This window comes from Nomascus leucogenys, chromosome 6 (assembly GCF_006542625.1).
Source record: "Nomascus leucogenys isolate Asia chromosome 6, Asia_NLE_v1, whole genome shotgun sequence".
Taxonomy (NCBI): Eukaryota; Metazoa; Chordata; class Mammalia; order Primates; family Hylobatidae; genus Nomascus; species Nomascus leucogenys.
This window is the reverse complement of record NC_044386.1, coordinates 84,807,728-84,826,984: the sequence shown is the minus strand read 5'-3', so window position 1 is coordinate 84,826,984 and position 19,257 is coordinate 84,807,728. Positions and strand designations below refer to the sequence as shown.

The window sequence follows — 19,257 nt, the reverse complement described above, 5'->3', positions numbered from 1 at the left end:
ATTACTGCTTGTGTATGTATTCCTGAACAGTATATTGTTTCATTTTGCCTGTTTTAAAACTTTTTGAAATCATTCTATATGTATTATTCTGTTACTACTTCTTACTCAGGGTTACGGGCCAGAGGCTCATCTATGTTTTTGTTTTTGTTTTGTTTTGTTTTGTTTTGAGACAGAGTCTCGCTCTGTCGTCCAGGCTGGAGTGCAGTGGCGCGATCTTGGCTCACTGCAAGCTCCACCTCCCGGGTTCATGCCATTCTCCTGCCTCAGCCTTCAGGAGTAGCTGGGACTACAGGCACCTGCCACCATGCCTGGCTAATTTTTTCTATTTTTTAGTAGAGATAGGGTTTCACCATGTTAGCCAGGATGGTCTCGATCTCCTGACCTCGTGATCCGCCAGCCACAGCCTCCCAAAATGCTGGGATTACAGGCATGAGCCACCGCGCCCAGCCAAGACTCATCTATGTTGATGCACGTGGCTACAGTCCACTCATTTTCACGTGGCAAGACATTCCAATATATGATAGACATTCTATTCTTCATCGATATCTGGGTTGTCTGTTTCTGGGTTTTATTCTGTTCCCGTGGTCTGTGTGACTATCTTTATACCATACAACGTGGTATTAGCTACTAAATCTTTATACTGTCTTGATTTCTTATAGGGTAAGTCCCCAATTTAAGCTCTTCTTTAGAGAATATTCTCGACCCTTTGCTTTTTTTTTTTCCCCATTTTAAAAATTGTGGTAAAATACAAGTAACAGCCGGGTGCGGTGGCTCACGCCTGTAATCCCAGCACTTTGGGAGGCTGAGGCAGGCAGATCACTTGAGGTCAGGAGTTCGAGACCAGCCTGGACAACATGGTGAAACCCCATCTCTATTAAAAATACAAAAATTAGCCAGGCATGGTGGCAGGTGCCTGTAGTCTCAGCTACTTGGGAGGCTGAGGTAGGAGAATCACTTGAACGTGGGAGGCGGAGGTTGCAGTGAGCCAAGGTTACACCACTGCACTCCAGCCTGGGCGACAGAGCAAAACACCATCTCAAAAGAAAAAAATACACATAACATAAACTTTACCATCTTAATCATTTTTTAAGTGTTTAGTTGAGTGGTATCAAATACATTCATTATGTTGTGCAACCATAATCACCATCCATCTCCACAACTCTTTTCATCTTGTAAAATAGAAACTATGACCCATTGCTGGGCAAGGTGGCTCACGTCTGTAATCCCAGCACTTTGGGAGGCCAAGGCGGGTAGATCACCTGAGGTCAGGAGTTCGAGACCAGCCTGGCCAACATGGGAAACCCCATCTCTACTAAAACTATAAAAATTAGCTGGGCGTGGTGATGGGCACCTGTAATCCTAGCTACTTGGGAGGCTGAGGCAGGAGAATTGCGTGAACCCAGGAGGCGGAGGCTGCAGTGAGCCTAGATTGTGCTACTGCACTCCAGCTTGGCCGACAGGGCGAGACTCTGTCTCAGGAAAAAAAAAAAAAAAGAAACTATGACCCATTAAACAATAACTCCCCATTCAGCCAGCCCCTGGCAAACACCATTCTACTTTCTGTCTCTATGATTTTAACTATTTTAAGTACCCCATGTAAGCAGAATCATCTAGTATTTGACTTTCTGTGACTGGCTTATTTCACTTAGCATAGTTTCCTTAAGGTTCATCCACGTTGTGGCATACGAGAGAATTTCCTTCATTTTTAAGGCTATATAATATTCCATTGTATGTATATAAGTCTTTTTTTTTTTTTTTTTTTTTTGAGACAGAGTCTCGCCGTTGCCCAGGCTGGAGTGCAGTGGCGCAATCTCGGCTCACTGCAGGCTCCGCCCCCCGGGGTTCACGCCATTCTCCTGCCTCAGCCTCCCACGTAGCTGGGACTACAGGCGCCCGCCACCTCGCCCGGCTAATTTTTTTGTATTTTTAGTAGAGACGGGGTTTCACTGTGTTAGCCAGGATGGTCTCGATCTCCTGACCTCGTGATCCACCCACCTCGGCCTCCCAAAGTGCTGGGATTACAGGCGTGAGCCACCGCGCCTGGCCATAACAGTCATTCTTATCCATTCATCTGTAGATGAACACTTGGGATGCTTGCACATTTTAGCTATTGAAAATGATGCTGCTTTCCTGGATGGCCTTGTTTTTTCAAAAAGCTTCAGAATTTTCTCCTCACATTCCAAAATTTTTTAGACTGTGATTGGAACTGTATTGAATCTACAGGGAAATATGAGAACTAACAATATTATAATATTGAGTCTTATAATTCAAGAAAATTACATCTGTATATTTACTTTCTGTGCTCTCTATTCCTTCCTGTATCTCAAACAGTTCACAAATTTTCTCTTCAGCTATGTCTAATCTACAACACAAACTATCCATTAAATTTTTATTTTTTAATTTTTTTAGAGACAGGGGTCTCGCTCTGTTGCCCAGGTTGGAGGGCAGTGGCACAATCACAGCTCACTGCAACATCGAACTCCTGCACTCAAGGAATCCTTCCGTCTCAGCCTCCCAAGTAGTGGGAATATAGGTGCACATCACCATGCCTGGCAAATCTTTATTTTTTTAGAAATGGGGTCTCACTATGCTGCCAAGGCTGGTCTCAAACTGCTGGCCTCCAGCAATCCTCCTGCCTCAGCTTCCCAAAGTGTGGGGATTACAGGAATGAGCCACCATGCCTGGCTGTAAATGTTAAAGTTTGATTATTGTACTTTTCATTAATACAAGTTTTTAAGAAGTACTGCCTTCATCTACGCAGGTTCAGGAGGAGACCACGTACATTTCTAACTAAGGAGACTGAAGGTAGGTTTTTCAGCTCCTGCCTAAGAGTCAAATTCCCTAGTCTTAAAGCTCTTTATAACTTTGTGATTTCATAAGGATATTATAAAAAATGAAAAAGACCTCAAATAGTAAAAGTCTACTTTGGTAAATATCCCTGGGTTTTTTTGTTTGTTTGTTTGTTTTTGAGACGGAGTCTCAGTCTGTCGCCCAGGCTGGAGTGCAGTGGCCCGATCTTGGCTCACTGCAAGCTCCGCCTCCCCCTGGGGTTTTAAATGTTCTTTCTTGTTCAGGTAAAATAATGCTATTCCTGTACAAATAGGTGTTTTTATTAATTGAGACTTCTTACCAAATGTAACATACAGATATGGTTTGGCTATGTCCCCATTCAAATGTCAACTTGAATTGTATCTCCCAGAATTCCCACATGTTGTGTACGGGACCCAGGGGGAGGTAACTGAATCATGGGGGCCAGTCTTCCTGTGCTATTCTCATGTTAGTAAATAAGTCTCACGAGATCTGGTGGGCTTATCAGGGGTTTCTGCTTTTGTTTCTTCCTCATTCTCTCTCGCCACCACCATGTAAGAAGTGCCTTTCACCCTGCACCACAATTGTCAGACCTTCCCCAGCCACATGGAACTGTAAATCCAATTAAACCTCTTTCTTTTGTAAATGGCCTGGTTTCAGGTATGTCTTTATCAGCAGTGGGAAAACGGACTAATACAGTAAATTGGTACCAGTAAAGTTGGATGTTGCTGAAAAGATACCTGAAAATGTGGAAGTGACCTTGGAACTGGGTAACAGACAGAGGTTGGAACAGTTTGGAGGGCTCAGAAGAAGACAGGAAAATGTAGGTAAGTTTGGAATCTCGTAGAGATTTTTTGAATGGCTTTGACAAAAATGCTGACAGTGATATGAACAATAAAGTCCAGGCTGAGGTAGTCTCAGATGGAGATGAAGAACCTCTTGGAAGCAAAGGTGAACTGGAGCAAAGGTGACTCTTGTTATGTTTTAGCAAAGAGACTGGCAACATTTTGCCCCTGCCCTAGAGATCTGTAGAACTCTGAACTCGAGAGAGATGATTTAGGGTATCTGGCAGGAGAAATTTCTAAGCAGAAAAGCATTCAAGAGGTGACTTGGGTGCTGTTAAAAGCATTCCATTTTAAAAGAGAAACAGCATAAAAGTTTGGAAAATTTGCAGCCTGATGATTCAGTAGAAAAGAAAAACCCATTTTTTGAGGAGAAACTCAAGCTGGCTGCAGAAATTTGCATAAGTAGCAAGGAGCCTAATGTAATCCCCAAGACCATGGGGAAAATGTAACCAGACCATGTCAGAGGCCTTCACGGCAGTCCCTCCCATCACAGGCCCGGAGGCCCAGGGTCCCCGTGCTGTGTGCAACCTAGGGATTTGGTGCCCTGTGTCCCAGCTGCTCCAGCCTTGGCTGAGAGGGGCCAATGTACAGCTCAGACTGTGGCTTCAGAGGGTGCAAGCCCCAAGCCTTGGCAGCTTCCACGTGGTGGTGAGCCTGTGGGTGTAGAGAAGTCAAGAACTGAGGTTTGGGAACCTCTGCCTAGATTTCAGAAGATGTATGGAAATGCCTGGATGCCCAGGCAAAAGTTTGCTGCAGGGATGGGGCCTTCATGGAGAACCTCTGCTAGGGCAGTGAGGAAGGGAAACATGGGGCTGGAGCCCCCACACAGTCCCTACTGGGGCACTGCCTAGTGGAGCTGTGAGAAGAGGGCCACACCATCCTCCAGACCCCAGAATGGTAGATCCACTAACAGCTTGCACCATGCATCTGGAAAAGCCGCAGACACTCAATGCCAGCCGGTGAAAGCAGCCGGGAGGGAGGCTGTTCCCTGCAAAGTCACAGGGGTGGAGCTCCCTAAGACTATGGGAATCCACCTCTTGCATCAGCGTGACCTGGATGTGAGACCTGGAGTCAAAGGAGATCATTTTGGAGCTTTAACGTTTGACTGCCCCACTGGATTTCAGACTTGCATGGGCACTGTAACCCCTTTATTTTGGCCAATTTCTCCCATTTGGAACGACTGTATTTACCCGATGCCAGTACTCCCCTTGTATCTAGGAAGTAACTAGTGTGCTTTGATTTTACAGGCTCAAAGGCAGAAGGGGTTTGCCTTGTCTCAGATGAGACTTTGGACTGTGGACTTTGGGGTTAATGCTGAAATAAGACTTTGGGGGACTGCTGAGAAGGCATGATTGGTTTTGAAATGTGAGGGTATGAGATTTGGAGGGGCCACGGCTAGAATGATATGGTTGGGATGTGTCTCCATTCAAATCTCAACTTTAATTGTATCTCCCAGGATTCCCACGTGTTGTGGCAGGGACCTAGGGGGAGGTAAATGAATCAGTGGAGCCGGTCTTTCCCATGCTATTCTCGTGATAGTGAATAAGTCTCATGAGATCTGATGGGTTTATCAGGGGTTTCTGCTTTTGCTTCTTCCTCATTCTCTCTTGCCACTACCATGTAAGAAGTGCCTTTCGCCCTCCACCATGATCGTGAGACCTTCCCAGCCACATGGAACTGTAAGTCCAATTAAACGTCTTTCTTTTGTAAATTGCCCAGTCTCGGGTATGTCTTTATGAGCAGCATGAAAATGGACTAATACACATACCCACTAGACAAATAATGGGACCTTCCATTACCCACCCTTCAGCTTAACTATTCAATACCTGGATCAGAGAAGGCAGCACCGGTGACGTAGTGACTCCAATCGCTGCATTGATAGTTTCCACAACTGCCAGCATCTGGCAGAAATACATCATGTCAGCCACAGTATGGAATGTGTCATAAAAGGACTCTATAGGCAAAAATATACATTAAGGGTGAATCAGATGGTAAATTCCAACAGAACTATTTCTCAAACTAGATCACTCCTTTCGTGAAAATAACTGTAGGAAAGGAATAACAAACATCCAGTCAGATTCGAGTTTCTTACTTAACTAAGCAGGAAGGGTGCAGGCCACTGGGGTCATGAATAGTAAGCTCTACCAGTTACCAGAAAGTTAACATGTACACCTTATATGCCTTTCTCTTTTTTTTTTTTTTTTGAGATGGAGTCTCACTCTGTCACGAGGCTGCAGTATAGTGGCACGATCTCGGCTCACTGCAACCTCTGCCTCCTGGCTTCAAGTGATTCTCCTGCCTCAGCCTCCCGAGTAGCTGGGACTACAGGCGTGCGCCACCATGCCCAGCTAATTTTTGTACTTTTAGTAGAGACGGCGGTTTCACCATGTTGACCAGGATGGTCTCAATCTCTTGACCTCGTGATCTGCCCACCTCGACCTCCCAAAGTACTGGGATTACAGGCATGAGCCACCACGCACAGCCACCTTTCTAAATTTTTTTAAGAGTCAAGGTCTTGCTTCATCACCCAGTCTAGAGTACAGTGTCATGATCACGGCTTACTGCAGCTTCAACCTCCTGGGCACAAGAGATCCTCCCACCTCGGCCTGTTAAAGTGCTGGGATTGCAGGTATAAGCTACTACACCTGGTCCATACTTTCATCATCAGGTAGAAAAATCCTCTCCCATTACTCTTTCTTCTCCTAAATTTTATTACCTATTTATTCATCAAATAAAGTTTCAGAATACTTTAAATAAAATTCTCAAAAATTTCCCATTGGCATTTCCCAATGGAATGCCACTGGTCAAAGCCAGAATCCTGCTAAACACATAAATTAATTTAAGAAGAACTAATATCTTTATGATACTCTTTTTATTCTGTTTTAGAATAGTTCATTTTAGGATGTATTTAGGCTCCAAAAGGGTGAGAACCCTTTTGGCCTTGCATAACTTTGGCACTGGAAGTATCACATCAATTTATTTAGTTGTTAGTGAACATTTTTACAAAAGGATTCTAGCCCAAGATGTGGCTCTGGCTAGCTATGGATGTGAACCATTTCTGACCATCTCTAGGCCTATATTTTATTACCTGTTAAATGGAAAGAATACCAGTCAGCTTATTTCACAAGGCCATGGGAAATAAGAGCTATGAAAGCACAACGAAAAGTAGGGGGTGCTGCACAAATGCAGGGGTTATTATTAACATCAAAGGCAGAAAGTGCTCCCTTTGGTGAATACTGGGCCAAACTACTGAGAAAGGGAAAATTAATCCAAAAATGTCTTACTTGCCTTTTCCCAAGATACAGAATCGCACAGTCAGGTTGACAAAGATCCAGGAGAATCCCAAGAATTGCACAAGATTATACATAAACAGGTATCCTTTCCTTAAGTTTGTAAGAGCTGTAAAGCAAAGTAAAGCAAAGCAGTAAGCTATTAAAAGCAATGGTCCCAGCAGGAGACAGGTGTATGAGGCATATCTGGATGACTTCAACCCTTTTTCCTTCCTGAATGCTCCTAAGCTCCCACACAAACACCTGGTCCAGGTCCTCACCAGCCTGGGCTCCTACTCCCACAGACAATGTTCCTACATACAAGGAACATTGCTCTCCAGCGTGTATTTTCAGCAGGACTTCCTTTCCCAGCCTTGAAGAATAGGTATACAGACATAACAAACCCAAGAAAAAAATATTACCCCTGGTGTGATATTATGATATGTGTATATGTATATACAGGTTTTCAGCCACAGTTTCTGGCTCATAACTCCCACAGCCCTTGTTACAGTTTTTTGTCACAATGTTGGGACACTTTAGGCCTCAGAAAACAGAATCTCCCTCTATGACCTTCCCTGCCTTCCTTTCAGCTGCCCAAGGCATGACTCTAATCTGATTGTGGGTCCTAAGACCCTCATTCCAGAGAGGGTCTTGCCTCATACTCTGGAGGAGAGAACACTGCACAGAGAGGCTGAGAAGAATCTGAACAGACAGGCCTTGCTGGGTTTAGGTCAGACCCTTTTTGTCCAATCACATTTCAACACAGTTCAACACGCTTCAGTCATGCCTATCCGATGAAGTCTCCATAAAAGGCCCAAGGGGACAAGGTTTAGTCAGCTTCCAGACAGCTGAACACATGGAGGTTCCTGGAGGGTGGCACACCTGGGGAGGGCATGGAAGCTCCGCGCCACTTCCTCCATTCTTCCTCCTAATCTCTTCATCTGTATCCTTCATAATATCCCTTATAATAAACGAACAAACATGTTTCCCTGAGTTCTGTGGAGCCATGCTAGCAAATCAATCAAACCCCAGGAGCAGGTTGTGGGAACCGTAATTTACAGCCTATTAGTCACAAGTTCTGGAGGCCCAGACTCGGGACAGGCTGGGGGCAGGGGGGTGTCTTGGGGACTGAGCCCTCCATCTGTGGGAATCTGATACTATCTCTAGGTAAACAGTGTTAGAATTGAATCAGAGGGCACCCAGCTGGTGTCTGCTGCAGAACTCATTGCTTGCTTGGTGTGTGGGGGAAAAAACCCACACACTTGGTCACAGAAGTCTTCTGTGTTGATTGTTGTTGAGTAAGAAAAGAAGAAAAAGCAGTTGAGTGTTGTAGTGTTGTATTTTTCCCATAACACCTGGCAAAAAAATGAGTGGCCATCTGAAGAGGCATTACAAAAAGGAAATAAAGATTTCCTCAGCTCCTGCTCAATTTTTTTTTTTTTTTTTTTTGAGACAGAGTCTTGCTCTGTCACCCAGGCTGGAGTGCAGTGGCACAATCTTGGCTCACTGCATGCTCCACCTCCCAGGTTCAAGCAATTCTCCTGCCTCAGCCTCCCTAGTAGCTGGGATTACAGGCACCCGCCACCACGCCCGGCTAATTTTTGTATTTTAGCAGAGACAGGGTTTCATCATGTTGGCCAGGGTGGTCTTAAACTCCTAACCTCAGGTGATCCGCCCACCTTGGCCTCCCAAAGTGCTGGGATTACAGGCATGAGCCACCGTGCCTGGCCCTCCAGTCATCTTAATATAATCCATAGTTTCTTCTTTTCTGGAATTTCCTTAAGGTCACTGAGGTCAAACTAGCTCAAAGAGACAGATACAGTAAATGAAAAAAAAATCCTGATATTTGGTTATATATTCACTCAACCAAGCATTAACTGAATACCTACAATGTGCACGGTACTGTGAGAAGAACTACTGAGATACAAAGGTAGTTCAAGGCTGCCCTCAGAGCTTACAATCTAAAAACTGTAGTATCAGGTGGGGAGTGACAAGTAATGTCTTGTGAAACTTTCAAGTTGAAAAAATGACACTAGGCTGGAGAAGTGGGCATCAAGCTAGTCTACATGAATAAAGCTGGTATCTAATCTGGGCTTTTTTTTTTTTTTTTTTTTTTGAGATAGGGTCTCACTCTGTTCCCAGGTTAGAATGCAGTGGTGGGACCATAGCTCTCTGCAGTCCTGACCTCCTGGGGTCAACCCATCCTCCCACCTCACCTCCCAAGTAGTTAGGTCTACAGGTCTGTGCCACCACACCCTGCTAATTTTATATTCTATTACATTTTGTAGAAACACAGTCTTGCTACGTTGCCCAGGCTGATCTCGAACTCCTGGCCTAAAAGATCCTCCCACCTCAGTCTCCCAAAGTGCTGGGATTAGAGGCATGAGCCATCATACTTGGCCTGATCTGGGCTTTGAAAGATGGGCAGACTGAGGACATAACCAAAGCAGGACAATTTCAAACCAACATGCAGGAAAATAAGGGACATTAATTTTATCTGTAGCCTAAGATTCATGAAGATACAGCCAATTACACAGTAAAGGAAGAAACAAGAGGCTCTGACAGAGTCATGGTTGAGTCAAAGGAGTAGGGTAAAGAAAAGCACAGTTCTTAAGAGAAGATCTATGGTGTTCAGATTTTGCTGCTACATATTTATTCCTAGGCTACAGATATTCTGCAAAGACATGTGGTTGGTCCTCAAATAATCACATTTAATAACGTGGTCAATCAAAAGCAGCCTAAGCCAGGCACAGTGGCATATGCCTGTAATCCCAGCTACTTGGGAGGCTGAGGTAGAAGGATCACTTGAGCCCAGGATCTTAAGATCAGCCTGGACAGCATAGCAAGACCCCATCTCAAAAAAAAAAACCACAGCCTTATCCTAAGACTCCAAAAAATGTCAGACTTCTAGCAACATTTAGCTAATTAAAAGTTTCTTCTTCAAAACTAAAAAAATCTATTACACTTCCCCATCATAAAGAACTTCCTTGTTCAGAAAACTTTATGAATTTAGGTAAAACAGTTAAAGCTTTACCTAACACCCAAAAAATCCATATATTAGAATTTTTATCTGTTTTTGAAGTTTATCCCTTTAAAACACCAAAACATTAATTTAAATCTCAAAGTGGCTTTTTTATGTTGTTATTCTTTGCCTCCACTGATCCTCTCCCCTCCTCAGCTTTCCTAAAAGAATATTCCCCTAAGGTAGTTGCTATTCAAATATTTTTTTAAATTCCTTCTCAAAAGAAACCTTATTCAGAATGCCAACACATAACACTCAAAAGAGAGCTGCTCTGACTGAGGTAGACCTGTTTGTGTGATCTACTCCACCAAAGCATCTCTGGGAACCCCCTGGGGCACCACGAACACAATTTGAAAACTACTGCTCCAAAACTTTCCCCTCCCTTATTTATGGCATGCTAGATAAGTACCACTAAAATTTGAAAAATTTCAACTCAGAACAAGTAAGAAGCACTTATTTCATTCTGCTTTTCAGAGGTAGTTTTACGTAGACCTGCAGTTCTCCCACTAAGAATGTAAGCCCTGTTGAGTGTAGGCGCTACGATGGATCCCTCTGGCTCTTAGTCAAGGACCCAGCACAGTGCTTGCCACACAGCATGACTTTAATAGATAGCTGCTGAATTTAATCTAACTACATCACCCAGAAGATAATACACTTACAGAGCTTCCTGCTTAAAGTGGTTAGACAGAAACAGAAATCGATTTATTAAAGGTTAATGAATAGCAGGACTACACAGATTACTCTCCATCTTTCAGGCCGACAACCACACTTATGTATCGTACAGCCTTTGAGATTTCAGCTGGGAGAAAAACACCAGGCTGAAGGAGTGTAGCCGTGGACCCATGCAATCATTTCCACAACTCTCTGCAGGATTTGGTTGCCATCTGCCATGAGGCCAGTCCAGGAGTTCTTTCATTCTGCTACACTAGCCTTGGTGTACTCATGAAATAACAACCAAAACTCAAAGGACACATTAAAGGTAAGCATTCTGACGTGGGTGGTGCAGACCTTAAGCACTGGACCTAAAAGCTTTTTCATAAACTCACCCACACAGCTCACCGGGGTGAAATCATTAGCTCTCCTGCCACATCACAATTATCCATACTTCAAACACTAGCACAAGTTAACTGGTAACTACCATGGCAGCAGCGCAACTTACTTTCAGGAGAGCCTTCGCTTTCCAGTCGGAGTTTATTTAGGCGCTCTTCTTCCTAGAAGTTAGACAAAAGTTTTCCAAGAACACAAGTTAGAATTCCCAGATGCTTGCAAAAGTCCATATGCTGGCTGAGTAATCTGACTCCCTCAAAGCCAACTCCTCCAGTTGGGGTCAGTGCATCATTGGGAAAAATATTATAGGTCATAGGTCAACATTATAGGTCAACATTATAGGTCAATATTATAGGTCAACATCAGTATGAACTCACGTTTAGCTTAATAGAGATACAGATGGATCCATACAGAAATATTTACAGGTGTATGTGTATGCATGGGTTAGTATCCAAACATATATTTTCTTGTTCTGTCAGTGAAGAGAACTTAAAAGCAATGGCAACCTGGTAGCAATGAGCATACCTGGCACCCAGATCTTGGTTTCCAATACTATTCTACAATAAGAACAGAGCTCCTTGAAGAAATGGCTGTTCCAGGGCTGGAGCAGGAAACATATATACAAGATAAGCCTGGAGCAGCTTATAGTGCCAGAAAGTAAGGAAGTGCTCAAAAAAAAAAAAAAAAAAAAAAAAAGTCCCATAATGATGGCCCTTTCTCAAAAAGATACAAAAGCCAAATGAAAGATGGGCAGGATGAGGACATAACCAAAGGCCAGTTAGTGCCAAATCTGGAAGAATTTGAGCAACAAAATAAGTAATATTAGATTATAACTCAAAGTATAAAATAAATACCCATGTACTCACATGATATAAATAAATGATTGAATAAATAAATGGGAGACAATAGACATGCATAATTATTCTCCTATGCAGAAGAATTACAAATAAATTATGTAGATACTCCATCTAAAGGACAGGAAGCATAACTCCCTGCTCCTTAAATGTAGGCTACACATAGTGACTTCCTTCCAAGGAGTGGCAAGAGGAAAATAACCTTATAGTGGAGAAGCCTGATAAGCGTCACCTCAAGCCAGCTGACCCATGGTTAATATCAACAGTGATGTGTCATGTTGACAGTATGTACTTTTTTTTTTTTTTTTTTTTTTTGAGAGTCTCGCTCTGTTGCCCAGGCTGGAGTGCAGTGGTGTGATCTCAGCTCACGGCAAACTCCTCCTCCCAAGTTCACGCCATTCTCCTGCCTCAGCCTCCTGAACAGCTGGGACTACAGGCATGCGCCACCATGCCCGGCTAATTTTTTGTATTTTTAGTAGAGACAGGGTTTCACTGTGCTAGCCAGGATGGTCTCGATCTCCTAACCTCGTGATCCACCCACCTTGACCTCCCAAAGTGCTGGGATTACAGGCGTGAGCCACTGCACCCGGCCGTATGTACTCTTGATATGATGTGATAAGAATCGCACTTTACTTCAGAGGTCTTCTCCTCAATATCTATCACCTTAGTCTAGTTGTAAGAGAAACATCAGACAGATTTCAACTGAAGGACAGTCTACAAAATACATAGCCAATACGTCTTGAAAATCACATCACCAGGTCTTTAAATGAATTTGTAACTTTGTCACTATTCTTTCAGACCCTGAGAGGTATCTGAAGTGGCCTGAATAACGTGGGTTCCCCATGATTTGTCCTCAATGGCTAGATCCTAGGATCCTTACTAACCTTAGCTCTGAGCTCCATTTCCGCATCAGATTCATCCAGCCAACGATCAAAGTCAGGAGCCAAAAACAGTGGTCGCTTTTCCTGCTTTGTGAGTCTCTCCCACCACTGACTCACTTTCTTCTGCACTGTAATATTCACCTGCCTCTGGGTCAGTTTGTAAACAGGCTAGGAGAGAAAGTGAAAATGTGAGAATGCCCTCTTCCGTTCCCTGAAGCAGCACCATGCCAGGGGCGCCGTACAGAGAAGCTGCAGGATATGTTTATTCTCCTTCTTTCTCTGGTCCGGCAAGTCCTGATGCAAAGGGAACATCTAGACCAGGGGTCTCCAACTCCTGGGCCACGGACCAATACTGGTCCATGGCCTGTTGGGAATCACGCCACACAGGAGGAGCTGAGTGGTGGGCAAGTGAGTGAAACTTCATCTATATTTAGACTTGCTCCCCATCACCTGCATTACCGCCTAAGCCCTGCCTCCTGTCAGATCAGCGTTGGCATAAGATTCACATAGGAGCATGAACTCTCTTGTGAATTGTGCATGCAAGGAATCTAGGTTGCTCACTCTTTATGAGACTATAATGCCTGATGATCTGTCACTGTCTCCCATCACCCCCAGATGGGACTGTCTAGTTGCAGGAAAACAAGCTCAGGGCTCTCACTGATTCTACATTATGGTGAGTTGTATTCATTATATATTACAATGTAATAACAACAGAAATAAAGTGCACAATAAATGTAATGCATTTGAATCACCCTGAAACCATCCCCATCCCACCATCTGTGGAAAAGGTGCCTTCCACAAAATTGGTCCCTGGTGCCAAAAATGTTGATCTAGACCAAGGGCTGGCATGGAGAACTGGTAAGAACATAATGTCCTTCTCTGATTCCGCCAGTGAATGACACAGGAGGCTATCAGGATAAGAAAGGCAAATAGTTCCTGGTTAGGCTGGAGGGAACTAGCATGAACCTCCTGCCACAGCCACATCATGCAAGGTACTATGTCCAATCACCCTCTCAAGGGTACTGCATCCAATTATCCTAAGCTTATAAATTTTCCTCCCATGAAAATGACTGTCCTGGCTCAGCAGACCCCGGTTTTAGAAACACCTGCATCAAGATCAGAACTGTATTGGATCAGTTACAGATTTTTTCACAGGGGTCAATTTGGGGAGTCTTCCCAACTAAACTCAAATTCTTATAGGCCATTCCAGCTCATTGTTTGTCTACATGGCCTGTCCCTTTTCTCCAAAGGAAGCTCCATGACAGGTTCTCTGCCCACTATACCACTGGTTATTATTCATGCTTTCTCAAAACAACTGAGCACCTGCCCAGGGAAATCAAGAAGCTCAAGCCGCCAGAGCTAAGTGTAATTCCAGAAGGCAAAATACCCCATCTATTGGATTCTCTCCCTGCTTGCGAGAGAAGCTTCCTCAGGCTCTAAGGGAAGGGAAGTTTTGATGATATCTGCAGCATTCTTTCTGAAGACCAGCTGCCTTTGCCCTTTCTGATTTCTATTTTTCTCACCTGCACCTGTGGCAAAGTCACATGAAAGTAACCCCTGGTGGGGGCTTCAACCACCCTATGTAACTCTGTTCTCAACGGGTGCCATACTCCTCTGCCATCACTAAAACCAGAGAATATCAGAGCTGGAAGGAACCCTGGAGATCACTTAGTCCAGACCTTCATTTAACACATGAGAACACTGGAACTCGAAGTGAAGAGACTTGTTCAAGATCACACCGCTAATAAATGGCAGGGCCCTGATTCAACTTGGGGTCTCTGACTTTCCCATTCCTCTGCAGCTAAAACCTGGGCTCTGTTCCAAATAACTCTATTATTCCCCTTTGGTTTTTATCTTCTTCTCTCCACAAACCCTGCTCCCCATTTCACTAAACTACTGATATTCATTTCCTAAAATGGGAAGGGAAGTGAGAAAGGAAAGAACATACCTCTGGCTTCACAAGGTCTAAGAACTCCAGGTGAAATTCATAGACATTGTCTCCTTTGGCACCATGTCCTTGAGCTATAAAGAAAGAAATGTGGGTTACTGCAAACTTGAGCAGAGCAAGGCCATCCAAAAGCCAGCTTGGTGCAGTTCTTTCCTAAGTATGCGAATATTACACTTTTTTTTTTTTTTTGAGACGGAGTCTTGCTCTGTCGCCCAGGCTGGAGTGCAGTGGCGCGATCTCGGCTCACTGCAAGCTCTGCCTCTCGGGTTCACGCCATTCTCCTGCCTCAGCCTCCCGAGCAGCTGGGACTACAGGAGCCCGCCACCATGCCCAGCTAATTTTTTGTATTTTTAATAGAGACGGGGTTTCACCATGGTCTCGATCTCCTGACCTCGTGATCCGCCCGCCTTGGCCTCCCAAAGTGCTGGGATTACAGACATGAGCCACTGTGCCTGGCACGAATATTATACTTGATTATAGCCAAAAGGCCAAGAAGCAACGTAGTCCACAAATCTTAATGGGTCCTGTTAAAATGTTTGGGGACTTGTGAGCAGAGCTCCTCAACAGCTAGATAGGCCAAATCTTTGACACAAGTTTATCTTCATATGTCCTCTGATGTCAGTTTCGGAGTATTTACCCAATCTTCCACTGTGACCCTGATGATACCCCATACAAATAACAGGCAGGAAAAAGAATAGAGAAAGCAATGCCAAAGGGGGCACACGGATATAAATTTAACTTTCACAATTACTTTGGCTCTAAATCTAGAGCAGACAAAAATTGGTAGGTGTATCATCTTGACTGCAGGGTACATGGAAATGCTGGGTTGTCTTGGACAGCTCTGAATCTAAAACCTCCCAACCAGGGAGAGAGAATGAAGGCAGAAGCTGACTCCTCCTTTAGCACATCCCAAATGGAACAAGGAAAAAGAAATACAATCTTTCACAGCTTATGAAGGACAGGTGGAACTAGGAGGGAAGTACCTGAGTTGGCCAATGCCCCATCCCTATGCCTTGACATGGCTCCTTTCCCCAATTCAAGCTGGCACCATGCCTAGATGCCAGTGACTGCTGGACCTAGCAGCTGCTGCTGAACCTCCCTTCCACTCTCCTCTCTGATTCCTTTACCATTTGGTTTCCTTCTGGGACTCTCTTCCCTTATCTGACCATATGTAGACTAATAACCTGCCTAATATTTGCTACAGGTAGCAATTATTCTCTGTGACCATAAATTCCTTAAGGTAGGACAGTATATAAGGTCTAAGTGGCAAGATATGCTTTCATCACTTTAAATTTCACATAAATGTATATAATTCCCAAAAAACCTGAGCTGAGTGGTGACTACTCTCATCTTGAAAAGCAGATACAAAAGCCAGGCTGTATTTCATGCAAGTATATTACGGTAGATGGAATTTCTCATAAAGCAGAAACTCTTTATGCTCCAATAATCCCAGGAACTAGAACAGAGAGCAAAGAGAATCCTACCCCACTGGGTGACGGTGAATGCAGATCCCACCCTCTCTGGTAAAGCAGTAAATCTGCTGAGGGACTGAGGAGAAGGGAGATGGAGGCAGATTCACAGAATCAGAGACTATCAGAGCTGAAAAGGCCTGAGACATCATCTAGAGTGTAGTGTTTCTCAAACTGGTCTGCTAATCTAGTATCAGGGAGCCACAAAGTCTCATCAAGAAAATTTCCTAGGAATGATGAGAAGGGATGTAATAAATAATGATTTTTTTTAATGTTTAAAAAGAAAAATATTTAAAAAAAAATAAATACAGGCATGGTGGCTCATGCCTGTAATCCCAGCACTTTGAGAGGCCGAGGTGGGCGGATCACTTGAGATCAGGAGTTCGAGACCAGCCTGGACAACATGGTGAAACCCTGTCGCTACTAAAAATACAAAATTTAGCTGGGCGTGGTGGCGGGCGCCTGTAGTCCCAGCTACTCGGGAGACTGAGGCACAAGAATCGCTTGAACCCAGGAGGCAGAGGTTGCAGTGAGCTGAGATCGTGCCACTGCATTCCAGCCTGGGTGATACAGCAAGACTCAATCTCAAAATAAATAAATAAAATTTCTATTTTGTGTTTTAATAATAATCTTTTTTTAAAAAAAAGCAGCATATTCTGGATCATCTAGATGGCCACTTCATAATCAAGTACTGCCATGCAATCAGTAGCTGTATGTGTGTCTGTGTTCACAGCTGCAGTGGAGCCAAATATCACTTAAAGTGACCATATTTAATTCTTCACATGTTTCTCAATCTCGGGTCCATGAGCCATTGAGAGTCCTGTGGAAACATTCTTAGGTGTCCATGGGTCCTCGAGTTTGAGAAACACAGATTAAAACCCAGTATCTTCATTGTACAGGTCCAAAGAAGTCAATAACTTGTCCAAGACTGTGGCAGAATTAGAGCTAGAAGACACGTCTCCTGATTTCTAACCCAGGATTCTTTTTTTTTTTTTTTTTTTCCTTCCTTCACTGTATCTACTGCCTCTCCATGGGGGAAACATGATTTTAAACCAATTATTTGACTTTTCTAATCATATATTTCAAAACAATTTAGCTTACCTCATGAGGATCAGAGGAGTGAACATCAGCACAAAACAAGTAAGACAAATACATTTTTTTTAAAAAAGGGAAACCGCCACCACACCTCCTTAACTGTGTATAGAGATGGGAGCATTTGCTGGGATACTGACCTTTGAAATGCAGCACGTTTTCAGTGATGCTGATGGCAGGGTTCTGTGAAAAGAGACCAAGGATGCAAGAAGGCATTTTAATGAAGAGAAAAAATGAGATTAAACAAGGGGCTTCTTCCCCTCATCCCTCTCTCATAAGGACTCAACCTTCTACTCTGTGCCTCCCCCAGAAATACAGTTAGTCATTTATTCACATCTCTGTAGGCTTTCTCTGTGTCTCTCTGTACCTATCTAAGACTGCAGACTCCTGCAAGAAGGACCCTAACCTGCTCTAACTGTGCAAACAATCAAGTACTGAATTAGTCCATTCTGAAAATGGCCAGTCATGCACCGTGCTATGTGAGATATGACAGGGGAATACACAGATCTCCAGGACTCAATCCCTAAGCTGTAGAACAGAGGATCCAGTGGGACAGATGAGGCACATTCTGTGAGAAGATATCAAATAGTTATTAAGAAACATATGGTCAAGACGAAAAGGGTGGTAAAAGGCAGTAAGTGTTAGCAGAGTTAAGAGAGAGAGAGAGCACAATGGGAATAGAGTGGTGGGGAAAAGCTCCACCAAAGGTGAGACCTGTACTGCAACCTGAATGATAAATTAATTCCAACAGGTAGAGGGAAGGGCAGAGAATTGCAGGTGATGAATGAAAATGAAACACACTGTGCCTGTGTCTCTAACTTAGAGGCTCCAGACTCTCTTAACCCCCAAAGGAAACAAGACTCGGGAGAGGTCAAAATTCTCCAAACTGTTCATTGATTCCCAGAAGTTGCTGCATACCTTCAATTTAGCATCATAATGTAAAATGAAACTACTTAACACTTTTACCAGTGGATGAGAAACAAACCACCTCCTACTTCCAGCTCAAGGTTAACAAGCAAGAGGCAGCTCCTTCCCAGTGTCACGGTGTTTGTTTTTCTTCTGTGGGCTTAGCTTTCTGTGTTCCTCAACTACAGCTGTCATCTGACCACAACCTCATGAGATTCCAAGCCAGAACAACCCAACAGAGCCCCTCCTGAAATCCTAACCCACAGAAACTGTGAGAGACAATAAATGATTATTGTTGCTTTAAGCCACTACATATTGGGTGATTTGTTATGTAGCAACAGATTAACAAATAATTATTAACTGCAATTATTTCTTTAAATGCTTGGTAGAACTTCCAGGTGAAGCCATTTAGACCTGCAAGTTTCCCTGTGGGAAGATTTTTGACTACTGAATCGTTGTATTTAATGGTTACTGGGCTATCCAGGTTTTCTGTCTCTTTTATAGAAACTGTATTTCTTGGAATTTATCCATTTTATCTGATATGAACTTGTTTAATATTTTCTTTCTTTTTTTTGAAAAATTCACCCAGGCTAGAGTGCAATGGCTCAGTCTCAGCTCACTGCACCTCCACCTCCCAGGTTCAGGCGATTCTCCTGCCTCAGCCTCCTGAGTAGCTGGGATTACAGGCGCCTGCCATCATGCCCAGCTAATTTGTGTGTTTTTGTAGAGACGGGGTTTCACCATGTTGGCCAGGCTAGTCTTGAACTCCTGACCTCAGGTGATCTGCCTGCTTCGGCCTCCCAAAGTGCTGGGATTCCAGGCATGAGCCACTGTGTCCAGCCTAGATGCATATAACTTAATATTGTTATATCTTCCTGGTAAATTGAAACCTTTATCATTATGAACTGCCCTTTTTATCTCTAAAAATACACTTGTGCCTAAAGTCTATTTTGTCTGATATCAGCATAGCTACTACAGAGGATCGATCTGCATTTGCTTCTGCCAGGGACCTAGGGGTCCTACCAGTTGAGGCCACTTTAAACTAAATTCATGGCTTGAGGGTTCTCAAGTTTAGAGTTTTGGTTCTCCTAAATTGTGTGAATTTGGGCTATATAG

At 43.7% G+C, this 19,257-nt stretch overlaps 1 protein-coding gene across 1 annotated transcript in view; it reads right to left on the bottom strand.

The window, feature by feature from the left end:
- HACD3 (3-hydroxyacyl-CoA dehydratase 3) overlaps positions 1-19,257 on the bottom strand; it is a 49,585-nt gene that overhangs the window by 8,960 nt on the left and 21,368 nt on the right. Inside the window, exons 2-7 of the mRNA XM_003267106.3 lie at positions 17,376-17,418; positions 14,675-14,748; positions 12,730-12,894; positions 11,104-11,155; positions 6,942-7,052; positions 5,480-5,607 (exon numbers count right to left, since the gene is read on the bottom strand). Coding sequence (XP_003267154.1) covers positions 5,480-5,607; positions 6,942-7,052; positions 11,104-11,155; positions 12,730-12,894; positions 14,675-14,748; positions 17,376-17,418 — 573 coding nt within the window. The remainder of the gene's footprint in view (positions 1-5,479; positions 5,608-6,941; positions 7,053-11,103; positions 11,156-12,729; positions 12,895-14,674; positions 14,749-17,375; positions 17,419-19,257) is intronic.